The 25,020-nt window shown below is 32.0% G+C and overlaps 1 protein-coding gene across 1 annotated transcript; it reads right to left on the bottom strand.

The window, feature by feature from the left end:
• Positions 1-15,279: 15,279 nt before the first annotated feature.
• On the bottom strand, positions 15,280-21,835 carry LOC130730055 (hydroxymethylglutaryl-CoA lyase, mitochondrial-like). Its single transcript, XM_057581938.1, has 8 exons — positions 21,670-21,835; positions 20,635-20,815; positions 20,187-20,366; positions 18,728-18,808; positions 18,482-18,645; positions 17,588-17,724; positions 16,905-17,020; positions 15,280-15,822 (listed from the first exon to the last, which is right to left on the bottom strand). The coding sequence occupies exons 1-8, from the start codon at positions 21,783-21,785 to the stop codon at positions 15,574-15,576; spliced, it is 1,224 nt and encodes a 407-aa protein (XP_057437921.1). The 5' UTR covers positions 21,786-21,835; the 3' UTR covers positions 15,280-15,573.
• Between the last annotated feature and the right edge of the window lie 3,185 nt (positions 21,836-25,020).

The raw sequence follows: 25,020 nt of genomic DNA on the forward strand, positions 1-25,020 counted from the left end.
TTTGAAATAATCAACTGTTTTTAGTGAATTTTTAAAGTAAAAAATAATTTTTGTATCTGTAAACAAACATAAACTAATTTATGTTTTTCAAAAAAAATCTTAAAATAAAATTATTTTTTTATTCAAACTTTAAAATCACTTACACTAGTGGAATTACTCGTGCCCTGCACGGGGTGACTTTTGTTATTTAAAATGTAAATTTTGTGTAGTATTATGTTTTTTATTTTTTAGTAAATATATCTTAACAATTGTTTTAATTATATGTTCTTAATAGTGAACATTGTGTATTAATCTACCATAAATTTTTACTTATTTAAATTTGGAAAAATTGAGATTTTTAAATAAAAAAACTTAAAGTCACATAAATTTTCAACTCAGATTCTTTTTATAATTCACTTGAATTTTAAATTAAAAAGTTCTAAAATAAAATTTATGGGGAGTATAATTTTTTTTAAATGAATAAAGATAGAATTTTTGTTTTTTTGAAAGGTAGAAGTTATAATATTGAGGTCGTGATTTTATTTTCTATGTAATTCAATGTTTAAATCTAAGATAGATTAACAACTAAATCCAGTTCCTACTCTAGTATGAAATGAGTAAATTTTAGGGATTTATTTTACATACTTCATTGTAGTTTTTTAATTTTACAATTATCTTGTAAACTGATTTATTTAACAAATAATTGGTCAATGAGTACATTAACATCGTCCGTGTTTGAGTCAATGTGATAGAATGAGTAGGGTGAAAACCCACTAGATGGGTATACGATTAGGCATGGGTAATTACCCAAAAAAATAGTGGTTACCCAACCCACCCCATACATTATTAATTTATATATATATATATATATATATATATATATATGACATAGTATTTTAACAAACATTAAGTATAGGCATTTGAGGGGGGCTTGTTTTGTTTCGCCGTTCTGGTTTGGATTCTGTTGTTTTCCTTATTCATGAGAGGCTTGTTCTCATGAAGAGTTTTTTTCTCACATAATATTTCATATTCGGTTTTTTAAAAAAAAACTTAATTGAAGTTATAATTTTCTACTATTTTAAAAAAATAAAATTTTTTTAATCATAAAAAATAATTGAATAAGTATTGTTATCATATTATGTATATTGTTACCCAAAAGTCCTGTATCTATTGTTTTCTTAAAGTAATATTGTATATATTGTTGCTAATATACTCAACTTTTTATGAAATATGTAAATTATTAACCTACAACCTTACTTAAGACTATAACAAAAGAATTTAAATTACAAATTTCTCACTTCCTCTTTTTAAAAAATCTATATACGCGGGTATAGAGACGGTATAGGTAGTTTTTGAAAGCACGGATACGGGGATGAGTACTATAATATCCTACCCATTGCCTTCTCTGTGCAGTGTACACCTCAAGATTCACTTCCGTTGGAATTCAATCACTAAGGTAAATATATAGTTTTCAAATTAAGGAATCACAAGAAGGTTAAATTATATTACTTACTCTAGAGCATCCAAATCAACAACAATATAGTTGACTTTTGTATCTTAATTTTTGAAATCTAAAGTTCACCTTTAGTTACGACAAAACACATGACATCTGCATCAAAATATTGAAGATGGTGGTGATCTTTATATTTTTTTCATTGAAAGAAAATAGAAATATGTCTGAATTATACCGATCAATTTCTCATCCTCTATGAGTTGTCCAGACATAAAAGGAAAAGGTGTGAAGTTAACCCATCAAAGGGAATTTGTAAACTTTTTATTAGTTTCACTGCGGTGGTCAGCTTAAAGTACAACCTGCATGGATGAGTGCAAAGTTTATATTTGTACGAATTAATAGAGACGTTGATCAGGGCAATCTCGTAGCTCAACCCCTCTTTTAAGGTTGACTCGAATTTCGCAACGTGGTTACATTAGACCGTGCACTGAATTTTGTCACCCTAAAAAATGTAGTAGATTCGGTAAAACTTTTTACGAAGATTTTTCACCGTATTTTTTTGAACAAAACGTGGACATACTCATATCTTGTTACACATTATATTTTTTTCGCGCAAATAAGGAAAAAAATAATTAAAACTACTAAAGAACATTCGATTCACTATATAAGTTTTTTTATAAGTTTTATGCTTTTATAAAAGTTTTTTGTATATACATTAAATCAGTATTTTTAATTTTTAATACATGTTAAATTATTAATATTTGATTCATTATTAATTTGCTAATAGTTTCTCATCATTGTTTGTATTTATAATAACAATAGGAAAATGCTTGATAGGCCGAGCATATTGTATACGAAACATAAGAATGGCGTGGCATGACATGTCTGTGTTAAAAAACTAATAAAAATAAAGCATAAAGGAAAATAATTCAGGATGATTAACACCAAAATGGTTAATAAATAAATAAAACGCACATGCAAAAATAATCAAATTGTTAATTTCAAAGAGAAATCAATATGTAACAACAAAATGAAAACCCCAGCTCTAATAAAACTCAAATCAAATCACAGGAAAAAAATCATCAGAATAAATAAACATAAAATAATAGAGAATTTACAAAAATTATTTATATCTAAAGACTTCTCTTATTTTTGAATAAAATCTCACGTGACTAATACTGTTAGCTCTTTCCCCTTTTTTGTCTTCAGCTCTTCGCTCATACCTATGGTAACCATTGCCTACCAAGGATAATGGAGGAAAAAAAATCCACTTTATCAATCTAAGTAGAGAAATTGAAGGATTTCGGTATTTCCCCTTCATGATTTAAAAAAGGCGTGGAACAATATATAATGGTGAATCAAAAATGGAAGAATGAGTAAATAAGGAGAGCATGAAACATGAAATTGACCATTGGACACAACAAATAAAAAAGAGTGAATAATAGGATAACACAACCAATAATAAACTTACGATATTGCGATCAAACAGTGGCAGTGGAGAATTATAAAATAAAAATGGAAATAAAACCCTGAAAACAATAAATCAAAATAAGATAAGCACGATGTCACAAAGAACAGGTGAAAGAGAATGCTATAGACTAAAGAAATAATGTGAAAAATGTCTCGGAAAAAGCAAATGAATTCTAACAAATGCGCATGTATTTATAGTAAAATTAATTATTTTTGGATTAAGATAAAAATCATTACCTTACACATGATTGACAAATTATTTTTCTATAGAGTTGTTCCAGATGAAAGAAAAATTGAAGGTAAAAGTTCCTTAGTATGAAATCGAATAATGAAATGAGAAATAGAAAAATGAAAGGGAGGAAAGAGGAGTATGGGAAATATGGAAAAATGTTGAAAATACTTACCATGGAGTAGACGCATGGAGGAAAAAAAGATGAGTTTTTTTCATAAGAAATTCCAAAGATGGGAGGAAGAAGTATATGATGAAAAAAAATGGAGGAAAATGAAAGTCCTTGCCTTATTGTCAAGGAGGTACGCAGGAAATGGTGCTGAAATTGTTGCCAATGAAAATAAGGAAATATATTTATTAACCTTCTCTAATCTAATTAAGTTTTTCGTTATTTATTACAAATTATATTATTGTTCAAAAAATCATAAATTCTTGAGCATCAATGTTTTTAAAATTTGAATTTCAAAAAGATAATTAATTATATTCTTTAATTTAAGGAAATGATTAAAGTCATTAATTTCAATTATAATAAATAAAATTTTAGTAAAGATGAGTAGAATAAATATAAATATGAAATATTTATTCTATTGGAAAATTTTCGATAAATTCAAAACAAAAATGATGCTGAAAATTTTAAAAAAACCAATATTTATTTGATTTTCAAATATTCATTTGCTCATCATACTCATTTTATAATCAGTATAAATTTGTACTAATTTACTAACAACTAACTTTTACCTATAAAAAAATATATCAATTAGATTTTAAACAATTACTATAATCAAGGAAATTCGAATTTATTAAATAATTTAATTTATCTTTTAAAATCATTTTAACCACGATATCAACGAAAAATAAGTAAAAAGTATTTTAGAAAAATAAAAATAAAAAATCCAATTTTTTTGGTACATCGAAAAGATAAATTACACCCTTCAGGGATCGGTCCAATATTTATTTTTATTTGAAATAATTAAAATATTTATTATAAGTATTTACTATATTATTAATTAAAATAAAAAGGATTCCATTTATTTTTATGAATCATATTTTCAACTTTGTAATATAATCTTTTTTTGATACTCGATACATCTTAAAAAAGAATATAAGCGAAAATAAAAAATAAAAATTGAAAATAAAATTTACTTTTAATTAGAATTGATTATTTTCGAATATTTTAAATCTAATAATAAGGAATTTTTAATAATGGATGAAATGAAATACAGTTAGAGATGTTCATGTTGTTATCATTTTTTCAAAAATTTGGAGGAGATGAAAATAATATGATTTTGAACTAATATCCTTTTTTTAGAAAAATAACCAATATCCTGACCTTGATAGTTTTCATAAGTAATAAGTAATACTGATGTTATTTTCAAAAAAAAAAGTAATACTGATGTTTTATTCTTAAATTTTTTTTTTACTTCTAAGTGTAACAAAAAATAAAATAACTGAAGTTATCGGTTTCAATTTTTTTTTACGTTTCTATTTTTATAAACTTTTTTTCAAAATTATTAATTTAGTGTGTATGTAGTCATAGGTATTATTGAACATAACAATTAATGTGGCAAAAAAAAGTGGAAATGAGTTTTTTTGTTTTGGAGGGAAAATGAATTAGTTAGGAGGGGACATGTGGCATAGGTCTTCTAGAAGAAAACCTTATTTTCATATATATATAGATTTTAAGATGACACAAACGACGTCTTTTATGAATTGTTGTACAATTGATCATTCATACAAGCTAGAATTTGCAGATTTATTCTATAATTGAATATTTTTGAGATAGGTTTAATGGTGAAAGAACATTCAAACACCCAAAATTGATTCTAACAGTAAAATAATCATATTTTGACACTTAAAAATATGAAGTAGATGCTCTTGTGCAGTTTCAATCTTTAACATTTATTGACGTAAGAAGTAACATAGGTTTTTATTTTTTTTTGACAGAAAGTAACATAGATTAAACACGGTGAGAATTTATATGTTTACTTTTAACCCCATCTTTGGGGCATACATATATATATATATATATATATATATATATATATATGTGTGTGTCTGTGTAATTTAAATAATGTAGCACACTAAGCACTTAATCAGCCCATATAAAATCCAAAAGCTCAATCATATATAAGTTGGTTTCGCTATATGACAAATTCGAGATTATATGTGAACTAGACTATAGGGACAAAAGAAAGCATATAGGGTCATCTATTTTATGTTCTGATGTCTCTAATAAAGAAGTTTAATCAATTACATTTTTATATTTTCGTTGAGGTGTGAATTAATTCATTACCTGTTCATTAGCAAGAACATAATCATATCCAGTAAGAAAGTACCCCATACATTCTGAAATTAACCCCACCCTTTGATTAATTGGTGGCCCACATCAAGCTCCTATGTCCCTCTCTTCTTTTTGTTTATCAATTGTCTTCATCTTTCCATTTACCTCGATCTATAGGTGTATTTAGATTTTTTTTAGAGCCGAAATAAAATACTTAAAAAATATTAAGTAAAATTATATTTATTTTCAATACAATCTCTCGTTCTTTCATATCAATAAATTTGTCTATTTATTGTATTGCAAATTATCTTTTCAATAATTTCTCTCTTAGTATATAAAACTTAATTACTAATTTACGAGAAGTTGCTATCGCATCTCTTCACCAAAAAGAATTAAATGCATACTCATTTATATTTTTGAAAAAAAAATATGAATAATGTGAAAAAAAAAATTATTTACCAAAAAAGGTAAAAAAATTCATATTTACCAAACTGGTGTGTTTTTGAGGAAAAAGCCACGGAAGCATGGCCACCATTATAAACCGTGGCCTATGGTCGGAAAATGCAACGGTTCTGAACATGTGGCCTAAAAACCGGTTCTAGCCACGGTTTAAGAACCGTAGCCTATAACTTCATCACATTCCCAAAACTTTCACTTATAAGAAATAAATTTTTATATGTTTTTATAATTTCATATGGGTATATTAAATTTTTTTTTTATAGATATTTATTTTAAACAACAAAAATAAATATGAGCTTTTTATTTATTTAAATGTTTAAAATATAATAAACTCACGAGATTTTAATATTGGCTCTTTATTTAAATATGAGTCTTTATTTAAATATTTATAAATAAAAAATAAATATATTAAATTCATGAAATTTTAAAAATATATATTAAATTCATGATATTTATTTTAAACATTTAATATATGAAAAGCTCATATTTACTTTTGTTCTTTAAAATAAATATCTATAAAAAAATAAATATAATAAACTCATATGAAATTATAAACACATATAAAAATTCATTTTTCATTTAGTGGAAATAATTTATACGAAATCTTTGAAGAAAGTGGATTTAATGTGAAGATGGTATAGGCTACGGTTCCATAACCGTGGTAGGAACTGTGGCCTTTCATGACTTTAGGCCACGGTTTCTGACTGTGGCCTTGCGTCCGTTGCTTTTTCTCAAAAACACACCAATTTTGTAAATATGATTTTTTTAACCCTTTTTTGGTAAATAATTTTTTTTTTCACATTATTCATATTTTTTTTTCTATATTTTTAGTTGTCTTCGTTTTTCCATTCACCTCGATCTATAGGTGCATCTATAATGTTTTTGAGAGTTGAAATAAAATACTTAAAAAATATTAATTAATATTATATTTATTTTTAATAATAATTTTATAATTCAAATACAATTCTTCTTTATTCTTTCATGTCAATAAACTTGTCTGTTTATTGTAATGACAATGTAATTTTCCTCTCAGTACATATAAGTTATCAATTTACGAGAAGTTGCTCTCGCATCTCTTCACCAAAAAAATTAAATGCATATTCATTTATATTTTTAAGAACACTAATCATAATTGATCAATTTAGCGTTCACTTAGTTGCGAGCATTTTGGACTAATTAGGATGATAATGGTTCAAATGACTGTTTGGGTCTACAAGAACCAATAATAATCCATCATCTCATTGTGTTACCGCAAAAATAAAATATTACTAGTCCGCTTAGCACACTGAACCAGATAGCAAATACCATCAAGCTGCAGCTATTCAGTACGAAATTAAAGAAGACCGGAAGTGGTCTTGGTAAATTAGTTAAAAGCCTGCTGATCAACCAATAGGAAATAACACAGATGGTAAATAGTTAGATTTCTGGGTTTGATCCATGTGCAGGGAAAAAGACTCATTGGGATGTTTATCCGCTTAATGTGGTAGATTTTTTTTATAAGCTTTCTAATAGAGTTAGTAAATAACTGAACTCCTTAAACATTTAGTTGAAAGTTCGATTCATGTGTGTATGGAAAAATACTTATTAAAAGATGTCTATTCATGATCATTTAATGTGGTCTTAAAACCTCGAAATTAAAGAATTAATTTTATCATGACTATCGGCAGTGGGAATACTTTAGTATAATCATGTAGCCTCTTGAGATCAACATGCTCTTATTGTAAATCGTAATCATATTAAAACATTTATATAGGTAAAAGGAATCAAATCATTGAATCTCTGCGTTGCCTCGCCCATCATCAATGGCAGCTATTAGATTGGTTAGATTCATTATTGTAAAGATTTTGAATTAGATTTGCAACTATATAAGTTTTTCATCTAATCTATCTAATACTTATATATACAACTAATACAAGACATCCATAACGTGGTTGAACACATTAGAAAATTGTCTCATTCTGATGGCAAAGGAAAACTATATAACAGTGCGTGTGCATCACATCAATTTTCAATCAAGATTCCGCGCATGTTATTGAGTAAAGGCTCAAATATATCATCTTACCCTATTTGGGCGTGTCTTCTCCTAGGGATCTAACCTAAATAAAAAGACATTCTCAATAGAGAAAGCACTGTTTCTGAGTGCATAAAGTGCATATGACAATGGGAAAAGTAAATCAACAAATTAAAATGATTCATCTCACATGACCCTATAGACATATTAAGTGCATGTTTGCATGAGCATAGTAAAAATTGAGTTTGAATAGAGATTATAATAAAGTGAATTAAAGAGAGTTAATCATGATTTATATTTGAATACGTTTACATGAAAAGTGATTTTTTATATGGTAAATTGGTAACTTGTGAAATTCACTCTTACAATTGATTATGTCTACTATAGAAACTATTATCTCTCTAGCTTTTTTTTAAGACTAAAATTAATTCTCTAAGTTGATTGGTGGTGGAGATACTTTTATAAATTTTAAGGAAAATCTTCTTGAATAGTTTTTGGATGCATGAATTAATTTTAAGAAAAAAGAAGTTGATCCAAACATGTTTCAAACAGCTGATCAATGACAATTTATTCTAAGGCTCACAAACATGAAAATAGTACATGTTTGAATACACGGGGATAAACACGCGAGGTCATAATCAAACAGGGTAAAACTATTGTCACCGCTCCTCTACAGACTCATTCACCATCCCATTGTTTCAATTTTCCGCATTTATGATTGCGGTATGTATAATTTGCATTCCACAATCTAAAATGCCGTATATATTATGTTTTTTATACATTTCACAATCATAAATGCCGAATATTAAGGTTGTCGAAGTATGTAAAGGGATGGTGATAATAGTTTCACCCAATCAAATATGGTGTATTTGATAATCGCAAAAACTAAAGAAGTATTTACCGTGTATCAAATATGCATAGCAAAGCTTTCAGTTTAAGAAACTCAAAACCCACCCACTACACTTTGTGTCTTTCTTCTCTTACTCCTTCCCACTTTTACTCACTCTCTACACATCAAGCCAACTCTGTCTCTCTCTCTCCCCCTCTCTCCCTCTCTCTCATGCTAGTTTTAGTTTCTCTCACTGTTCTGGTGTTGGTGTTTGTCTCTGCCTAGAGACTAGAGTTTGAGTGTTTTTTTTATCAGCAAAGAGAAACAAAAAACTTGGCTCTGAAATCTGAACCAAACATTTCTACTACTACTATATACTAACGAAACTAGCATCAAGTTCTATGCATTTTGGCTCCCTCGTTCCATTGACTTCCCCCCACTTCAAATTCCTAGGCTTCCAAACAAAAAGAAACTCAAAAGCATCTTTCTTTTCTTGATAACATCACCAAAACCAAAAGGCTTCATCTCTCAAAACCACAGCTCCAAAACAGAGGACAACAAGAAGTAGAAGAAGAAGAAGAAGAATCTGTGTAGTGCTTCATTCCATGCCATGATTTGCGTGAAGAACAAGAACCAGCAACTTGGTTTTGTGATTTTCTTTCTGCTCCTTCTGATGATGCTCTTGCTGTTGAGCACTGCTCCATATAAAGCAGCATCTGGGAAAACCAGAGTTGGAAATTTTAGAGGTGGTTCCTCTGTTTCTGGGTTTAAATCTTCCTCTAAATTCCATGGTGGAAAAGATGCAAGTGAAGAGGGAGACCAAGTTTTTGATGGTGAGAAAAGGAAAGTGTACACAGGTCCTAACCCTCTACACAACAGATAAGTTAAACTGATGCAACATCCACAAAGGATTCCAGTTCTCAATCCTAGTTTTCTTTTTTTCTTCCTCTCTTTTTTTGTTATTTTTGTTATTTCTCTTTCTTTATATTACATTTTGAAAGCATTTTTAATGCTTTATAAGTCCTTTTCCGGTAAGTTTCTACTTGTATATGAGAATTTAGGTTTGAGTTATATTGATATGATGAGAGAATATAGCTATATTTTTGAAGAAATCGTATATATTATGAGTTTTCAGCTATGTGTAATTAATAAATCTTGAGCATTAACTTCATCATCAATGATTTTGTTAGTGCTTTTGGTTAAGATAATGAATGTGTTTGTTTGCATGCTTCATTTGTCTTCTGGGATTTTTGTTTCTTTCAAGATTCTCATTTACATCATCAAGTTTTCTACATTTAGCTAACGTTTGCTGACTTGAAGAAGAAAGTGTGTATGGCTAGGCCAAATGTAAATGGCGATCATATATAATAATGAGTATTGCCAAGCATATTAGGAAATCTTGCTATTGTAAGGTCAAAATCAAATCTGAAAAATTCATGTTTGGATATCCAGCGATAATTCTAAGGCTAAAATCAATCTTGGAGAAAACCTGTATGTAGATTCTGAGTATCATAGTCAATTAAATAACTAATTGAAATATGTTATCCATGTTCATTTACATTGTAATACAACACTTTTTTTTAGTGTATGTTTGGATACACGAGTGTAAACCACAGTAAAACCAAAATCATGGTTGACTGCATTAAAAGCTAAAATAAGTTACTTCTCTCAACCATGATTTTGCCTCATGGTTTTCTATCCGAATAGAACATATTTTCTCCCCCAATGAAAAAAAAGTTACACTTATTTTTAAAATCACAAGTTGATGTTGTTATTATGTTGCTTTTTCTGTGTAGATTAATTAATGCTACTTTATCTTAACTACAATTCTTAAGTTTATGTTATCTTAAATTAATCCCTCATTGCTAAAATGTTCAGGTGTTTGGTGTTAGAGCAAAATAAAAATCTTTGTCTAAACCATAAGAAAACTGTTTACTTCTAGTGTCTTTGTCTTCACTAGCTATAAGAAAATTTCTACTAATTGAACCTCCACATTTTAATTATGTAATGATCTGAATGCTCAACTAAGTAGCTTGTTTTGTTACACACCATCACCTCATCTGTTTCAGTGTGAAATTTAATTTCTGCAGCTGAAAATTAAAGCTCTGCATAAAGTACTAAGCTTTGTTGCAATGCAGCACATATGTATGGTGGGGGGACAAAATTTTGGTCTAACAAATAATTTCATCAACAAAAGGTGTCCTGTATACAGTGATTCTTGTGAAATTGATGAGATGAGTCCATGGATGTGCATAAAATTTTCAACCTACATAACACTTTTAATCATGAAGCTGAGTGAGTGAGGATCAAAATGTCCACAGCCATCTAGTCATCTTAATTTCTATTTCGTGATTATGAACCAGGTCCCACTTTAATAATCAATTTTTTTTTAAAAAAAAAAAATTGCCTATGCCAGCCATATTTCCACTTACCAGGGTGGGGGAAAAAGAATCACATTTGTAAAATTAATTCACATAGGTACCAAACTCAACCACTCCTTTTTATTTGATTCTAAATTAAAATCATGTCCAATTTAATCAAAATTTAATTATATCTTTATTATTTAACCATAATCTGACAAATTTCTTTGTAATATTTAAACATTTTATTTGGATTTTACCTTCAATCAAACATCAAAAGAAATAATAACTATGAACATCTTGCAGTTTTTACCGTTAGAAAGGAAATACTAGTCAAATAGCTACAGGTTTTTTTATTTAAGGACATGCTTCTTACCCTCTTATACATTATAAAATAATTATATTTGGATACAGAGTATACAATTATTTCGAGAATAGATATTTTGTCCTTGATCATTCAAACTGTTTTTGTGCAGTGTGAACCATGTGTCTCTTTGGCTGCAAATGCATCAGAATTATGGAGAACTCTCCACAAACAGCCAAATTTGACATTTAATGCTCTTAAAAAAAATATTGAGTCAAATTTGATCAGCAAATTGTTGACAACATTAATTTTTTTACCTATGGTTCATTTTACATTATGAATAAATTAAGTGTAAACATCACCTCCCAAACTTTTCGTATGTTTGGTTTGATGTTAAGTCATTCATAGAAGCAGTTCTAATTTTCTCTAACATGGTTTTTCACTGTCAAGTAAAAATTCTTAGAAGTACTTCATGCTAACAAAATGATGTTGAGGCCAATGAAGAAAAACAACTTTAGAGTTAGTAAGAAAGTGATTTTAGCTTCAATTATTTAAAAATCATGTATCTAAATATAAATCATTTTACTTTCAATTCACTTTTATAATTATTATTTTGTCACATTCAATTTCTTCCAAATTTCTTTATACCAACGTTAAACCAAACACACACTTACAACATGTGTCGTTGAAATCCCCATAATTACTTCGGGAGAGAAGTTACAAAGTGTAGCGGTAATTGGTAAAGAGTAGTTTTTATGAATCCAAACATGTTATTAATCCTTCTCCAATATCAGAGACCCTTATCTCTCTCAACATGTGGGGGAGGGGGACATTCTAAACTCAGATAACTGTGCAAAAGATTACATTGATACAGAACCTGGATCCTAAGATAGATGCATGGAACAAGAGCAAGAATTGAAAAGTTATGTTAAAAAAAATGGACAATTTTGCTAATTGTTGTTACTAGTAGTGCTTGGATTAAAAAAAAAACAACTCTCACAAAGGCAACATTAGGATTATTTCATGAATCAGGAGCATGTGAAGTCGTTTTCCGGGCAACAGAATGTCACAGCAAGCATAAATGTACACGACAAAAGTTTGCATTTAAAGCAAGGTTCCACTCCCATTTGAGTATATTTAATGAAAGGAAAACGTCAAGCATTTATTGCTGCATTTAGATGTTACTACTAGTACTGCTGAATTTCACTCTCATTCTTCAGGGGCAGTTGGGTAAAAACACTCATTTTTCAGAGACAAACAGGGTAAAGAAAGCAAAGATTTTGCAAAATTAGTAGCACTGAAGTGGAAAAAAGACTAGCCATTTTACCCAATGCAATGGCAGAGAGAAAATGAGAGGAGGGTCCATGTTGATATCATAAATATGGTAAAGAGATCTTTGGTTTCTCCATATGGGACTTGCATGCTGGATTTCTGTTGTGTGCAGGAAAGTGCTTGGACACATAATATAAGAAGAAATTATTCCTTACAACAAGCTTCATTTTATAAATTATACACTAAGGTTTCATGAATCGTTGGACACATGACATCTGTCGGTGATTTATGTAGTTTATGACTGTCACAAACTGTCTTCTAAAAGTTAGTGTAACACATATTGTGACTCTAAAATATGGGAAATGAGTGGGGGAAACTAGGTGCAGGTCCTTAATCTGTGACATCAAGGTATAATGAAGTGAATGGTATCCAATATGTAATGATAATGATGGTGAATTTAAAGTTAATGAGTTTTAATGAGAGGTCTGTGCTTTTGTCCCCAGAACAGGTCCCTGACCTCTGACCATTTACAATGACCCACAATCAGTTTGATATTGTCAATTACTAAAATAGTACTGTATTGTTTTGTATATTCATGCAAGTGTCTTTATTTGAGTTTGGAATCATTTTTAAGAAGGAAAAAGAACAATCACTGGTTAAATTATAACCAGTTATGGACTAACAAAAACTATTATAAACTTTGAAGTTATTATACTTCACCCTTTGCTAAGCAAATTTTTCCAACTGAATTTTGTGTAATGACTTTGACCACAAAAGAATTCACCACTACATCTTGAGGTTGAGAGGATCAGAAATACTTGAAATCCAAAATTCAAAGCGTTTGAGTGGCTAAATTAAGATTAGACAGTTCAAAATTTTAAGCTCACATTCAATAACATGAATACATGCTGGCATTAGTGCAAATCGACGTTAACACTTGACACTCACTTTGAAATACCACACTATGCCATCTATGCCAATAAAAACACTGCCATCTTTGAGAATTCACTTTATGTTGTATCTAAACAATAAAACAAACACTATTCCATCTAATCTACAGCTCCAGGCAAAGAATTGAGTAAATTCAAAATTTTCTGCCCATAAAATCCCAATTTGAAGGTGAGAGAGAGAGATATCCAAGAATTCTACTAAGGAGACAAAGTCACAGGTGCATTTAAAGGTGGTTTTAATGAAGCAGGGGGAATTTAAATAATGGAAAACTGCAATAACTACCTAACTAATGCCATCAACAACTCTCTCATCTACTTATAACTTCTCAGTTGTCACAGTTCTATTCTATAGACACATCCTCAGTCTGAGAGAAAATCAAGGTAGTAAGAAACACCTCTTAAATGCACATTACTATCAGTTATAAAAAGATTGTTCAAAAGCGGGGCAAAGATTTTTCAGACAGGAGACATGGGATTTTCAGCTTTAATGTTGTTTTTACTAATTCAGGAAATTTCTTACTCAGTAGAAGTAGAGCAAATCCTGTTGATGCGATTCTTCGTGTGCTCCAGAAGTAAACAGTGCCAGATGACATCATATCTATACACACACTTAACTTCAAAATATATACATTCAAGAACATACAGACAAATATAAACTTATAACTTACTGATGTAGTACTATACTCTTGTTAAAAAGTAAATGGTATAACTACTGTGTCTATATGTTTATATACTCCCTCCATTTTTATTTATCTTTCCAAAAAGAGAATAAACACTTAAATTAAGGAATCCAATTACTTTGTTAAGATTCTTTTATAAATTTCCCATTTTTACTATTTGTCCACACTAGTCAATAGTGAAAAAAGTAGTTTATTTATTGTACTTGATTAAGTAGAGAATTACTTAGTGAACTAAAGGGTATAATAAAAAAAAATGACAATTAATCTGATCTTCAATTGTGATCTTAAATTACTAACCAGAGACATAAATAAGAATAAATTTTTCTTCTCTCTCAACAAAAAATAAGAACAAATAGAATGTGTGTAGATAGGAAGAGCTTGAAAGGTGAAGAGACTCAATGTTAGCTAAACAAGCATGCAAATATGATCAAAATTGATTCTTTTGAAGAGCTCCATGCACACAAAATACACACAGTCACACACTAGTGAGAAACGGCCCTGTTGAAAGAAGGCAATTTCCCTAAATGAAGAAAAGCAATGAAGGAAAGGACAGCCTAAATGCAACTAGCTACGCAAGCAAACAAATATAACACAGAAAATTAAATTATGCATCAGGATCCTCTACATTAAAAAAACAATTTGTAGAGGATCTTGTCAAACAATTTTAAATATAGCTTGAACAAATATACACTATGGCATTATAACTGCACAGAGTGGCGCAGATTTTTTAGGGTCCAAAAGATCAAAATCAGGATAATGATAATTCTTTAGTGCAACATGCCACAATCTAGTATCAAAATTAGGAACATATTAGAGTCAATAACTCAATATCATATGGTCTCATATAGTAAATTGGATAGTATGATCAGATGGTTCCTTGAATGTGCCACCTAAGCTTTAGTAGAACTTAGCTCCCTTTTCTGGTAACTTGGTTTTCCTTAATTTTGTCACAACTTACAAAACTAACAAATTTCTATGTTTAAGAACCTCCGAAATCTTGAATATAAGAAAGAGAAAATGTGATTGATGGCTCTTCAAATCCATTAAAAATGGTCAAACTACAAGAAGAAAAGGATCACTTTCTTCAACTAATTTTATTTTTAAAATATGCCAAAGATGACAATGCTGTTGACATTGGACGCACTAAGCATTTTTACAATTTCTATCCTGATTACATGTGTTTAACACCAACTTACATACACTTTGTGGAGTCATAACTTGTAAACAAGAGTAATGCAGTGGGTAAAATCTACCTCTCATGCGGATACATGATCTGGCTTTACTGGCTTTAGCAACTCACAGTTTGGAGGCATGATTTGTAACTTTACTCGAGGCAGTTGCAGCTTTTGAACCTGATGCACGCCCTAAATGCTTGCAGATGAAATCCCCAGCCAGCATAAGCTTTCCAAGGTCCACATTGGTTTTCACTCCGAGCCCGGTCAGCATGTAAACAACATCCTCGGTGGCAACATTCCCAGTTGCACCCTTGGCGTATGGACAACCTCCAAGACCAGAGACAGATGAATCCACAGTGCTGATCCCCATCTACAAAAATACATGACCAGGTTTAACCAAATAGGAATTGTAATGGAAATTTCAAAGCAGTTGAGATTTTCATTCTGTCTGTCAGGTTGTCACAAGCAGAGTTGTCTATAACACGCTATAACAACATTGTGGCGCGTTGTGGCCCCTGGCCGCTCTTGGTTGGTACTTGCATCGCAGTTAGTATAGCAGCGGTTACGGCCACTAAAACGGCGGAAAAAGCAGTCTTCATGGGGCTACCTGGCCCCTATTAAGTGGAACTGGCAAAAACTCAACTGCCCTCAGAACAGAAAGTAACCATTAGGGTATTTTTTCTTCAGAAACTTATTGAAAAGGGTCTCAGAAAATTCCTCATACCTTTCTTCCTTCCTCAATCTAAGTAGACCCATCTAATGACAAAGCTGTGATAGTGGTGAAAGTGATATAGAATATGAGGATGATTGGTGATTCCTATTTAGCAAACTTTTATTTGAATTTCTCATGTTTTTAGAAAGTTTAGTTTAAGCCTTAGATAAAGCTTAAACTTCTCTATTACCTTGACTTTGTTGTTATTTACTTTTATGTTTTGTTTATCACACTATGATGTTTTACTGTTAATTATGAATGTCATGAATCTTGAGTATTTTTTTTTATCATTTTTGAGCATTTATATATGCAAATAGTCTAAATTATATAAACTATATAAAAATTAAAGATAGTGGCATCATGTTGGCATTTTCGGAGTTAACCGCAAAGCACTGGTTTTCAGAATTTAAAACACGGGTTGTGAGATAGTTTTCTGCATGCACGTCCATGTTGAACATGTGGCTTAAGAACTAGAATTCTATAGACTGCAAAGACAATATTATCTTGCTTGGTAAAAGAAACAAATCGGATCTCAGTAATGTGTTATGGGAAGTTAACCCAATTTCATCAAATCAGAGAATGAACACATTTATTACTGAGGGACAAGAACACAATCCACGTCATCCATTTTGATAAGAGGAATCCAAAACCCTCCATAACTACACTCTTAACATAAAAAATCATATTCAAGCAACCTGCCCGAATAAAACATTACCATCGTAAGGAAAAAATTTATTTACCTGCAGTGAAACGAGAGTATTTGAAAGTGCCTGACCATAAGTATCATGAAAGTGGACAGCAAGCTTGTCAGCAGGAACAACATCAAGAACAGCTTCAAGCATTGGAATGACCGTACCTGTAAACATGAGTAAGATTAAGTCAAATAAGAAGATTTGATAAACCAAACCAACTAGGATAGGACCATACCAGTGAAGTATAATAGATTAATATGAAAGTTTTGACTACAGACAATTAGTTAATCTTCTATGCTTTGTTTATTACTAGAGCTGATATGAAACTGCCCTACAAGCCTACACCATTAACTTCCATTAAATTCATAAAATTTAAGAAAGTTACTTACTTTACTAACAGAAAGATGTTCTTTTACTCACTTCACAGATCTCAATCACCTTAGACGTCCCATCATAAAACCCTCAGATTATACCACATCTTATCCCATTCCTTCTTAAAACAGTTAAGATAAGAAAATGAAACTAGTTCTAGACATTACCTTAACATGGAAAATTAGAAATTTTCTGTTTTATTAAACAGGATCTTGTACATTAGAATATCATTTACACAATTGAAACAACATTAGAGCATCCATAGCCTTTTAACATGTCATATACATATACCGGTACTGCAATCAAAGCCGAAATTGCTCAAAAAACCACAAGTGACATTAAATACAAAGAAACATTACCAGGTGTGCCAACACCAATTGTATCCCCTAGTGAAATCTCCGAGCACCCCATCTCATAAAGTGATTTTGCCACGTAAGCTACTTTTGTTGGAGCAATTTTTCCTTCCAGAGGACATCCCACAACACAAGATATATATCTGTAGTATGGAATCAGTCACATGACTGATGATATAACATGCTAAATGAATGTGAAAGTAGAGGGAAGATCAACATAGTACTTCTTTAAGATCAACAGAATACTGCTTCAAGATCAATGTAATTTGAAGGAAAAATTAACAGATTCTAGCAAGGACAATTTGGAATCCAGGACACACTATTACGTGCCAAATCATTTTTTGTTTCTGCTTCATTTTGGAGACCTTTTTTTAAAAAGCTCCCTCAGGAAGTTGGAAAAAAAGTGGTTATTTCCTCAAAATAAGTTAATCCGAACACACATTCCATCATCTTTCAACATCATGGTTGACAGTATACTGATGATGAGAATGCCATCAACTGTAATTAACAAAACCAACCAGCATCTATTTCAATTTCAGATGAAATAGAAATCAAAACCTTTCCTTTGACCTGATGTCACAGCTAAATGAAACTGTTGACATGGCAAGAGGGACTTAGCTCAAGAGTTATTCTTCCACTAACAGATCTAAATCACCTATTCTTTAGACAGCCATGTGAATCCAAGCAAAGTCAAAAAAAATTGATAGCTGACAAGTGGTGCTTCAAGATTGTCAGAAAAATGTGAACACCATTTTTGTTTTCAAAACAGGATGTATCTAGTAAAAGTATTGACCATACATGTAAATCTTATTTAGCTTAAACTGGTGAAAAACGAAATTTCAGAAAAAGCTAAAATTTATCCATCTCTACTAACTACTACATATTACTCAAAAACCATACCCACGGACTGGGATCGAGAGGCTTCTAGAAGCTAAAACAATGTCACGGCAACGAGTGAGATTATCCTCAATGCCACAATTCAGATTTGCTTTAGAGAATGATTCAGATGCTGCAGGAAAAACAGCGACTTCCTTAGCTCCAGCAGCAACAGCTGTCTCAAAACCCTGGAAGAAAGTGGATCAGATGATCATGCCCATCAACAAATTCTAAATAAAATAATTTTACTATTCACTTTATAATTCTTACTTTGAGGTTTGGAGTTAAGACAGGAAATCTAGCACCTTCAACATTTTGAATTCCTGCCAATACATCCTTTGCATCTGCCAACTGAATTAAGTTATAAATATGTGAAATTATTTGGTCAGAGGGTCAAATGATTCATTAAACTCTAGGCCTGAAAAAAGTGGGGTTGAAATACAGTTTTGAGAGTACAATACAAAATAACACTTCAGCAGGTCTTGTGAAGAATTCAAGGGAAAAAATCAACAAAAATAGGTGTTTTATTAAAAATATTTCCTCCTATTATTATATGAAGGCAAAAAGTTAGAAAACTTTGTATTTTTCCTAGTTGGACAATTGTCTAGAAAAATTAAACACTCTTTGAACAAATGTGCAGTTGGCCAATCCTTATTAAAGAAAATTTGACATTTAATCTGAATTTTCTGGAAAAAATCAGTACTTACTAAAAGTTCAAACAAGCACACATACATGTGGGTATTTGACATAACAATGATTACCCATAAACAGAAGTGTTTTTTTTTTGCAAAACTATAACAAGCTTTAAAATCGATTGAACATCAATTCTTGCTATCTGTAACTGTACATTTTCCTTACTCGTAGACCAACAAATCAATAGGTCACGCCTCAGTCACTAAAAAAAAGTGAATCTTACTTGCATTCTTAGAGGTGAATGTTGAAGAGCTGATGCTCAAACCAAATCGGGCAGAAACTCACAGAAAACTTATATTTGCGATTATTACTCATCAAAAATACCCAGTAGATGGTCACCACTCATTAACAAAAGCAAGAAACATAATACCCTACATTTCTATTCACAATTCTACTTGAAATTGGATTACAGTCCTGCTTAATCCTACAGAAGCCACTAACCCATGCCACAGATCTTCATGATCACTCATTAACTTCCAAGTTCCAAATACTACCTTGTGCCATCAATAACAACCAAAGCCTTTTCCCACATTAGGTGCTACATGGATTAAATGGCACTGCGATGTCCTATTGAGAATCAAGTCTAATGAAAAAATATTTAAATATAAATATTTATTAATGATTTGACCAATAGCTTTTCTGGGTCTCTTTCTATCTGTGACTAATAATCTAGAGTATGCTTTTAGAACAATTTTCAAAATGAGGTACAGATGATAACGTGCACAAGAAACCTGACCAACTCATGCAACAAGCAAAGAGAAGACTCAGTCGTTATTCTTGGTAATATGACTGAAAAATAAAACTTTCACAAGAGAATTACGGGAACATTAATCAAGACAAGAATCTTTGAATATATATTCAATTGATAATTAACAGACTATATATCATATAATAAGAAACATGTAAATATGGCCAAAATAATACCAATTACCAAAACAAAAAATAACAAGAAAGAGTATTAAAAGAGTATCGGACAGTAATAAGAGGGAAATCACAAATCATTGACTGTCCCAAGGAAAAATAAATCTACTCTTACCTGGGGCACCCATTTTGGTGAGACAAAACTAGTCGCCTCAACAACAGACAACCCAGAAGAAACTAGCAGTTTTATCAATTCAACTTTTACATCGGTAGGAACAGTAACCTTCTCATTTTGTAATCCATCCCTTGGACCAACCTCCACTATCTTTACAAAGTCTGGAATACTTTTAAGGAGCTGAAGCATCGTATTGTAAGTATTATTAGTCATAAATTCTAAAACAAAAGGGCAATAAAAATGTGGCATAATTATCAAAATGTGCAAAATGAAAATTTTCAATAAAAATGACATTTTTTTTTCATTTAAAGAAAAATAAGTTCAATTCAACTAGGCTGCTATATATACTTAAATGGTTAAGCATGTGTCATCTATCTTCCTTGCTTAACAACAAATTTCAAGTTAAAATACACAACAGGGAAAAAAAGTATAAAATAGATCATTGCACCTTACTTGAGAACTCTTTTGCGCATCTATCATTGTGATCAGATATAAAATGGCGATTTATCACATAGCAGGCAGCATGACTCTTATCATTTCTCCTCGAAGTCCAGTTCAGGCATCCAGACAAACCTTTTAGATTGAATTTGTCAAATGCACTTCTAAGTTCGCTTGTGTTTATGATTTCCCTAGTCCATTCAAGAACAGGAATATTAACAACAAATTATTTAAGGTAATGGCCATAACTTCCTTGAAAATTTTAAGCAAACTGTCAATTTAAATCAGCAAGGAGTACAAACAAACGGCATATAATTATATCCGAACAGTGAGGGAGAAGCACTAAGCAAGGAAAAGGTGAAGGAATAGGAGGAGAAGCGAGACTAGATTAGGTCTCATTTGAAGAGAAATCTAGGGTTTTTTTTCAACCCTTGCAGCGAAACCCGACCCATTGAAACCCACAAGTTTCATGTGAACAAGTTTCCTGGATCGGATAAAGATCGTAGAATCGTGCGATCTTACAATTCGAATCACGATTCTGCTATTCATGGAAACATGAATCGTGAAGTAGAATTTCCTGGGTGTGGCAGCAACGTCAGAATCATATGACAATGGTGAATAAGAAATCAATGAAACAGATAAGAATCAATGAATCAATCAATTGAATCAGTTTAAAGAGAAACCCAGAAAGCACAACTCATTCGAATTCAACAGAACCTGAACTTAAACAATTATCTTAACTACAATAAGAAAAATTGAATCATTCACATGCCCATCAAAAGAAAACTAGAACTTTGTACGTGCAGCACCAACTTCACAAACATATGATAATCATGAATAAGAAATCAATCAATTGAATTGGTCAAAAGAGAAACCCAGAAATAACAAGTCATTCCAATTCAACAGAACATGAACTTGAAACAATAATCTTATACATAAACTAACCAGAAACTAGCAAAAACAGAATCTTTCACATGACCCCAGAATTTTTCTTCCTATCTAAGGAAACAGAAACAAAAAGGAAATGGGTTACAAGCTGAATTACCGAAAATCAAGAGATTCAACGCCGCGAGCTGTGTCCACTGCAGATTGCGACAAGTGTGGCAGTGTTAGAACTGGTGGAAGATTCAAGAATCTCCTATTTCGCACAATCTTCTGCATGATCAATCCCTTTGGAACACTAGCAATCGCACTTGATTTGGAGAGGAAGCAGAGTGAAAATGGGAGTTGGGTTTGGGGCCCCGCGCCCCACTTAAAGTGGGGAAATTACTGAAAAACCCCCCTTTAAAAGAATACGGAATATTAAATTTCGTATTCAATACGGAATATAAAGTTCCGTATTATATTACTATGTAATCGACAGGGGTTTTTTCAAAACTCATTTCAGCGCTCCAAACCCATTTCCCAACCCTTGCTCTGCAATCTTCGAGACCGACGCTCTCCTTGCTTCAATCATCATCTGGACAGGGTACCATCGTCTCCATCATCAACCCCATTCTCCCCATTCATTGCATTGAACCTAGAGGTAAGTAAGTTTGGATTTCAACTTGAATTCACCATTTAACTTGAAATTATGGAATCTTTCAACCCTAGGATAGTCGATTTATGCTTAAGTAGATGTTAGGTTGGCTGAAATTGTATAAATTGGTCTTTGGGGCGAGTTCCAATCATGCAATGTCGTTAATGGAGTTCTGGTTCGATACGGAACATAATATTCCGTATTCAATATGAAACTTAATGTTCCGTATTGGATATGAAACTTAATGTTCCGTATTTGGTGTCTGTTTAGAGTTATAAACTTAATTTATAAAATGTTTTTATAAAACTTAATATAATTAGCTTAGTTTATTTATAAAACCTAATCTAATTAGCTTAGTTAATTTATAAAATGTTTTTAAACTTATAATTAACATCGTGAATTATTTAGTGATTTTATTTAGAGATTTAATTGAAAAATTTAGTAATTGAGCGAGTATAATTTATTCAGTGAATTTATTTAGAAAATGTTTGCTCTGAATATATAGTGAGAATGTAGAACAGAAAGAGGTCTCGAGCTAGTGAGGATGCGGGGCCTACAGAGGATAGACACCGGCGATTACATGCTTCTAGCCGGCGCGGCGATCATGCTGCGACCTCTCAGGCGGTTGAGGCTTCAGCTCCAGCTCCAGTTGATTCTATGCAGTCGCCCATGGTAGAGGCTTCAGCTCCAGCTCCAGTTGAGCCTACTGATCCAGTTCCTACTCCGCCGTCTCCCATGGTTGAGGTACCTCGCCATGAGTCACCAGGCGAGGAGTCATCAGGCGAGTCGTCATCCGGCGATAAGTCATCCGGCGATGAGTCATCCGGCGATGAGTCATCCGACGAGGAGTCATCCGGCGAGGAGGGGTCATATGACGAGGATAGTATTCCTCCTCCTGATGTTGATGCTGATGTCGTGCCAGAGGCACAGGGTGGCGAGGAGGACCTGATCCAGAGGTTTCCGCCGTTTCCGGGGGGGCCTGTTGATCTTATTAACTCTCCAATGTAAACAATCTATCAAATGAAAAACATATAACAAGGCATAAATTAAGCTCATATAATTTTTGTACCTGTTACTTGTTGTTGTTCCAAAGTGCATCACATGATTTGTCCATGCCTTGACAAATTTTTCCTTGTGGACCAACCATGTAGTAGAACAATAGGAGGTAAAGTTGCTGTATTTGTCCTTGCACATATTAAACAATTGCATCCATTGAACTTCAAATTCTTCAACTGTTGCAGCATCCACCACCTCTCCCCACTTCCCCATAACCAATTCAGCAAAATCATCTGTACCAACATAGAGTTTGCACTTTGCCAAAACACACATGTTGATGTGCCACAAGCATAATAAATGGCTGGTGTTGGGAAGGCTTTGCTTAGCAGCACTCAATAAGGCAAGATCCCTGTCAGTAACAATCACCTTAGGCAACATGGCTTGATTAGCTAATAGAGACTTCATACACTCCAGTGCCCAAACGTAGTCATCTGTGCCCTCATTAACAATGTAGCAAAAGGCTATGGAGTATGTCTTATCTGTGGAAGTCAGTCCAACAATCTCAAGCAATGGAATTTTATATTTGTTTGTCTTGTATGTGCAATCCATAATCACTACATATGGAAATGTGTTGAACAGTTTGATAGCATTTGGATGAGCCCAAAATACATCCCTAATGACTTCCGATCCAGGCTCATGTCTTTCAAAGTGGACGTACTTGTCACCGTCCAACTTCTTCAACAAGTGTTGCATTTCTGTCAATGACCCGCGGAGGGATTTTCTTAACCTCTTGCAAGCACCATAAATCTGAGATATGGTAGTCAAGTTTAAAGGATTGTTTTCCTTCAAAGTCAACAGCATCTTTCTCGGTGGAACCCAACTCTTTGACATTTTTTCCACTTGCTCCTTCTCTTCGGAATTTAGACGACCAACAAAATTGTGGCCAAGTAGTGACCTAGCTGGTTCATGGTTGTGTGTACCTTCCATCACCTTTAGCCGCCAATCTCTATCTATGCCATTTTTCATAGGTCGTCCTTTTAGTCTAAAAGGACATTCTGTCTTTTGTGTTCTCGTTCCTTCAACAAGGTCAGGGTCTCTGTAGGGAACATACTTACCATGCTTCTCGCACCCCAACATGACATAAGCTTTTCTGCTTCCATTCCCACCGCTATCTGACTTTGTGATCAACACAACATATCCATTTTCAATCGCAATTCCATGAACTCAATCATCACGGGTAGGGAAAATCTGTTCAATGATGCATACCCAACACACAAACAAGGCATAAACAAGGGTGATCAAGACATAATAAGAATTGATATATTACACTTTCAAAACAATGCAAAAATCTGTTCAAAGAATACCTGATCAGTTGTAAATAAATGCGAGACATCTATACTTATACACGGGGGTACAAATGCTGGTGGTGGCACCTCTTCAGGTTGAGCATTGTTCAATCCAACTTCAATCAATTGGGATTCATGAAATAAAAATGATTCTGTCATCCCTGGAAGAGAATACGGAACTTTATTATCCATATTGAATACGGAACTTTATAATTCGTATTGAATACGGAAATTTATAATTCGTATTGAATACGGTATATTAATTTTCGTATAGACTCCGAAACTTTATATTCCGTATTTTAACACATCTCAGAATTCAGAAAATCATCATTCTAACTACTTAATATACTTAATCTAACTACTTAATCTAACAACTTCAACTACTTAAACTAACAACATACAACAAACAACTAACAACACTTACCTCAAATGTTATCTTTTTGCATCCAATGGTGGAGAGCTTGCCAATGAAGGAGTTGGTGGTGGTGGTAGGAAGAATGGAAGTGAGGATGAAAGTGAGGTAGGAGAGGGTGAG

The sequence above is a fragment of the Lotus japonicus genome, chromosome 1, assembly GCF_012489685.1.
Source record: "Lotus japonicus ecotype B-129 chromosome 1, LjGifu_v1.2".
NCBI lineage: Eukaryota > Viridiplantae > Streptophyta > Magnoliopsida > Fabales > Fabaceae > Lotus > Lotus japonicus.